The 5,843-nt window shown below is 34.1% G+C and overlaps 1 protein-coding gene across 1 annotated transcript; it reads left to right on the forward strand.

Moving 5' to 3' along the window:
* The first annotated feature begins 1,732 nt into the window (after window positions 1-1,732).
* On the forward strand, window positions 1,733-3,746 carry LOC128222183 (LRP chaperone MESD-like). The gene is made up of 2 exons (XM_052931069.1): window positions 1,733-1,886; window positions 2,821-3,746. The coding sequence occupies exons 1-2, from the start codon at window positions 1,785-1,787 to the stop codon at window positions 2,995-2,997; spliced, it is 279 nt and encodes a 92-aa protein (XP_052787029.1). The 5' UTR covers window positions 1,733-1,784; the 3' UTR covers window positions 2,998-3,746.
* The last annotated feature ends 2,097 nt before the right edge of the window (window positions 3,747-5,843 follow it).

Below are 5,843 nucleotides of genomic sequence, written 5' to 3' on the forward strand. Positions count from 1 at the left end.
TAATGAAATCCCAACAAAATGGCTACCAGTAGCTTTGATTTGAAATTGGCTCCCTAAATGCTGAGATTTAATTGGTCCTTGGTACAATCAGATAAGATCAGGCTTATCATGCATGTTGTAAAATTGGAAAGGAAATGACAAAGAATTTGGTAGTGGCATTACAAGAAATTTAAGGAATAATAATTCTTTAAATGTTGTTATTACATGCAATTGATTATTGCCTATAAGTAAAATGTGTTCTTTTGATTTAAATAAAAAAAATATAATATATTTTTGATTTTTGAAATAATCTTTCTTTTTATTTCATTATTTTGTTTTAGTTTAGTTTGAAGGTAAATTGATCAATAATAAAATGCTTATTTACTGGTTGATTGATTGATTGATTGATTGATTGATTGATTGATTGATTGATTGATTGATTGATTGATTCATTCATTCATTCATTCATTCATTCATTCATTCATTCATATTCTTGTATTTATGTGTATATTTCATAAATGTTTACTTTATTACACAAAGATACTACTTTTTTTACCTAAACTAAAAGATGCACTTCTTAGTAAAAAGATACACTTAAAATGCACTCTTTAATGACAGTAGATTATCAATAAAACTAAAGATACTTTTAAAAGGGATACCAATAAAAAAAAGATGTATCTTCTGTTCCTGCCAAAATATTTATGCCAAAAACTACAGAAACTAGCTCTGAGTAGCAAAAAGTTTAAACATAAACCCAGTTTAATGGCACTGGTTAAATGCCAAAGACAGCCAAAAATTGTCTTATTTTAAATCGAATCAGCATGTACAGAGACAAAGAATAACTTGACCAACACGGATTCAATTTTAGTTTAAAATAGAAAATCCAAAATAGAAAAATCAGGACCTGATGAGATGGGACACATTTTCAAAACAATTTAAAGGTATTTAGGAAAATGATATATTTTCAGACACCTGCGTTTTGAATAAAAAAAAAACACAAAGAAATATTTGGAATTTCTATTTTAATAACTGTGTTATGAATAAATAATAAAATTTTGAAAATGAATTTCACAATATAAACCTTTGTTTTTTGTCCAAAAGCTTAGTCTTTTCTTTGAAAAGCTTAGTCTTTTAAAGAAATACTAACCCAATTTTAATTTTGGAAAAGACGCAGCTAATATGAAAAAGACGCAGCTTTTCTAAGAGGCAATCTTTTACCTAGTCAAAAGACGCAGCTTTAGCTAAAAAACGCATCTTCATAAACAAAAAGCGCAGCTTAGTAGAAAAAACTCAGCTTTTAGAGAAAAGAACATAGCTTTTGTGCAGCTCTTTTTTAAAAAGCGCAGCTTTGAAGAAAAAGCGCAGCTTTTCAGAGAAAAAAACATAGCTTTAGCTAAGCTATTATTAAAAAGCACAGCTTTTGCTAACCTTTCTATAAAAAACACAGCTTTTGCTAAGCTTTTTCAAAATAGCTTAGCTAAAAAAACGCAGCTTTTTGAAAAGCATAGCTTTAGCTAAGCTAAAGCTGCGCTTTTTAGAAAGCTGAGCTTTTTTTTGGCACGGGTTGTTTTCTTGCTTCGATTTCTAATTCTAATTGCCATTTTGATTTATTACTCAAAATTAGGAACCCCCAAGAATATTTGGCATTTAGAAATGTGTTCACTACTGGCTATAAAAATGCTGAAAAACACCCAGGGCTTAAATATTAAATAGAAGAATTGTTCTTGAAATCATAATAGATTATGTAGTCAAGTTAATGCATTTTTCTTTACAGATATGTGGTCAGCGAAAATAGAGTGATATTCATGCTCAATAATGGAGCAATGGCATGGGAAATAAAAGATTTCCTTGTTAACCAGGATCGATGCGAGGAGGTGACAATTGAAGGGAAATCTTACCCCGGGAAGGTGAGTGCAGAGATGAATGAAATACCCAAATTGTTTAATTATTTGATGGTGTATCTGTGTAGAAATCTTAATTTAATCAAATGATTTATTTTATACAATTTCTAGGTATAAATATATTTTACATTACATAAATGATATGATTACTTTAAAGCCTTTGAAAATGACTCGAGAGGTTTTAATAAAAAATATTTTTACAAGATCCATTTTAAAGTTTTACACATTTCAGATTTTAGGGATGTTTTTAAACTGAAAACAATCTTGATCATTTCATTCATTTTGCTTTTGAATGTAATTCAAACTGAATGATGTCTCTAATATTGAATACTTTTTCTAGACCCTTGTTTGGTCACACTGTGAAATTATGTCACACACTGGCACACATATGCTTTTCTTTACCAAATTATCATATTTTGCCAGTAAGTTTCACATCCTATGGTTTGTCACCTGACTGCCTCTCGACCAATGAAAACTGTTGATTTATATCCAGGGCTTCCATTAAGAATTTGAAACTTGAAGTATGAACTTCCTGTACATCAATATTGGAAGTTTTTCACTGAAATTTGGAAGTTTAAATCTCTCCACTATTTTTCAACTAGTATTTAAAAAATCTCATATATATGACTATAACTTGCCAAATTCACAAATATATATTATAATAATTCATTTTACTTTAAGGTTCATTGAAATTGTGACCATAAAAGTATTATTGACACCAGGTTTTGATATTTTAAACTTCCAAGCTTTCAACTTTGGAAGTTTTCTTCAAAATTATGGAAGTTTTTGTACTTCCAAGGAATCAATTTTGGAAGTTTTAACCAAATTCTAGGGAGTAATATACTTCCAAACTTCCTTTAACGGAAGCCCTGATATCAACCATTTAATGGAATATGGTAATACATGTGTGTATTTGTTTTTATTTTGTTTTTCAATCTAGGCATACAGTGGTGATCCTGCAGCTACAGCAGAAGATGAGCATAAAAAGGACAGCAAGAAAAATAAAAAGGGGAAAGATAAAAAATCAAAGGAAAGTGAAAATAACAAGAAAGAAAAGGAAATAACTGATAATAGAACTACTAAAGATAAGAAAAAGAAGGAGAAAACAGAATTGTAATATTTATAAATCTCAGCATTTCATATATGAAACATGATGATATACTCTGCTGGTTGTATTATATAATATCAGGAAACTCATCAAGTTACTGTCATAGCATTGCTTTTGTATCTATCTATATCTTAAATATAGATATTTATGAAAGTTAAATCTTGGAACTTCATGTACATCTCACCAGTGGCAATACGCACATGGTAAGCATGGCTAATATGATAAAAATGACTGGCTTCATGTGCTTTTTCACTGTGCCTTTGGATATAGATTATCTGCCATCTGCATATTACATTATCAATATGACATCAACATATTTTATGAGTGGATCTACAATTTGAAGGATTAGAGATGGCCTTGGTGGCCAATCATATGCACCTGTCTTCCAAAATATGTAAAACATATTTAAATGCAGCATGTGGGTGGTTCTTAGGAGGGTTGGGGTTTAAGAGACCTCCCCAAATATCACTTTGGTTAATTACAGTCAGTAATGATGCATTGTGGTGTAATTTTAGATTGTTGCAGCCATTTAATGTATCAAGCTCATTTGAACTGTTCTAGTATTGCGGCACACCCTCTACCCTATGGACCCACAAGTTGGCATCACCATCACAGTGTATTTGTATTTTACGTAATTGTTACACTTAGATTGAATTTATGTGTCATTGATTAATATGAATATATGCCCCATGTCTTGTATATCTTAATCATTGATTTTGCATTTGTATATATATATAAATAATATCATTAATATTTGTCATGCATGAGTAGATCTGCAATATGTGTATATGCTAAAGGCAATTCCATTTTAACATAGAACCCAACCCGTGCATGGAGAATAAAAACATTCCTAAGAGCTAACGTACACACACTAGGACCTAAAGTCATCACTTTCTGCTATACGTATTACAATGTTTGTATGCGTTATGACTATATGGTACCTGACTTGTCTTTTGATTATCCTTTCCCACACTTTTTGAAATCATAACATAATGTATACGCCAACGAGTTAATAGGTAAAGTGCCATATATACAGCGGGTGACCTGATGACCATTGGACTCATGGATCTTCAAGTTGTCATGAGTAAGCTCTTCATCTCATCAGTGTATCTTAAAGTCTTCATGTCTTTTTCCTTTAAGCAAATCCTTATATTTTGGCTTCCAATGTCCAATTTTAAAGTGCCATCCTGGGTTTGGTTGTTGAATTGGAATGGCTCTGAACTTTTTACTGATAATGTATAAATCTATGTATGTATGTATTTATTATGCCCCCTTTTGAAAAAAGTGGGGTATTTTGTTTTGCACATGTCGGTCGGTCGGTCGGTCTGTCTGTCGGTCGGTCGGAATACCAAATGGTTTCCGATCAATAACTTGAGAACGCTTTGACCGAGGGACCTCATACTTGGTATGTGTATTGGTCATCACCAGCAGATGAACCCTATTGATTTTGAGGTCAGTGGGTCAAAGGTCAAGGTCAGTGTGACCTTTACATGAAAAACGGTTTCCGATCAATAACTTGAGAACGCTTTGACCCAGGGACCTCATACTTGGTAGGTGTATTGGTCATCACCAGCAGATGAACCCTATTGATTTTGAGGTCAGTGGGTCAAAGGTCAAGGTCAGTGTGACCTTTACATGAAAAACGGTTTCCGATCAATAACTTGAGAACGCTTTGACCCAGGAACCTCATACTTGGTAGGTGTATTGGTCATGACCAGCAGATGAACCCTATTGATTTTGAGGTCAGTGGGTCAAAGGTCAAGGTCAGTGTGACCTTAACATGAAAAACGGTTTCCGATCAATAACTTGAGAACGCTTTGACCCAGGGACCTCATACTAGGTAGGCTTATTGGTCATGACCAGCAGATGAACCCTATTGATTTTGAGGTCAGTGGGTCAAAGGTCAAGGTCAGTGTGACTGTAAGCTGAAAAAAGGTTTTCTGATTGTCCATATTTTATTTAAGTGTCCAAATCCTACTAACAATTTGGCTCCCAAGGGGGCATAAATGTTTCACTAACATCTCTTGTCAATAAACGATTTCGCTAACAGTAACATTATCTCTGTTTTTGCTTGACTGGTTTCGCAGAATAAACATTAAGGTGTTTTATAGCCTTGGGTGCCTATGGCGTCAGTGTCAGGAAAATGTTGAAACATGGCCGTAACTTGATAATTAAATGAAACTTTGTACAAGCGTAGCACAAGTAAAGGAAGAAAACGTAAAGAAAGGGACCTTGTTCCACTACAAAAAACACAACGAACGTTACATACACTTCTGAAAGTAATTTCTATGCCCCCTTCAAAGAAGAGGAGAATATTGCTTTTGCCATGTCAGTCGGTAGGTCGGTCAGTTGGTAGACCAAAGCTTGTCCGATTGATAACTTTCCTTGACTTATGGTCATCAAACTTGACATGAAGGCTGGGCCTGGACAGTATATGACCCCTATTGATTATAGGGGTCAAAGGTCAGGGTGACCTTAAATGGGAAAATCATTTTAAAGCTTGACCAAGTGATAACTCAGCAGTGCCTAGACCTATGGTCATCTAACTTGACATAGAGGCTGGACCTGACCAGTAGATAACCCCTATTGATTTTAGGGGTCATTGGGTCAAAAGTCAAGGTCGCAATGACCTTTAATATCAATGGCCCTCAGACTTGACTTTGGGTTTGGGCCTGACCAGCAGATGACCCCTATTGATTTTGTGGGTCATCGGGCCAAAGTTAAAGGTCACAGTGACCTTGAATGATAGAAGGACCGAGTGATAACTCGACAATGCCTGCACCCATGGCCCTCAAACGTGAATTTAAGGTTGGGCCTGACCAGTTGATTGACCGTATTAACTTTTGGGGTCATCA

The sequence above is a fragment of the Mya arenaria genome, chromosome 16 (genome assembly GCF_026914265.1).
Source record: "Mya arenaria isolate MELC-2E11 chromosome 16, ASM2691426v1".
Taxonomy (NCBI): domain Eukaryota; kingdom Metazoa; phylum Mollusca; class Bivalvia; order Myida; family Myidae; genus Mya; species Mya arenaria.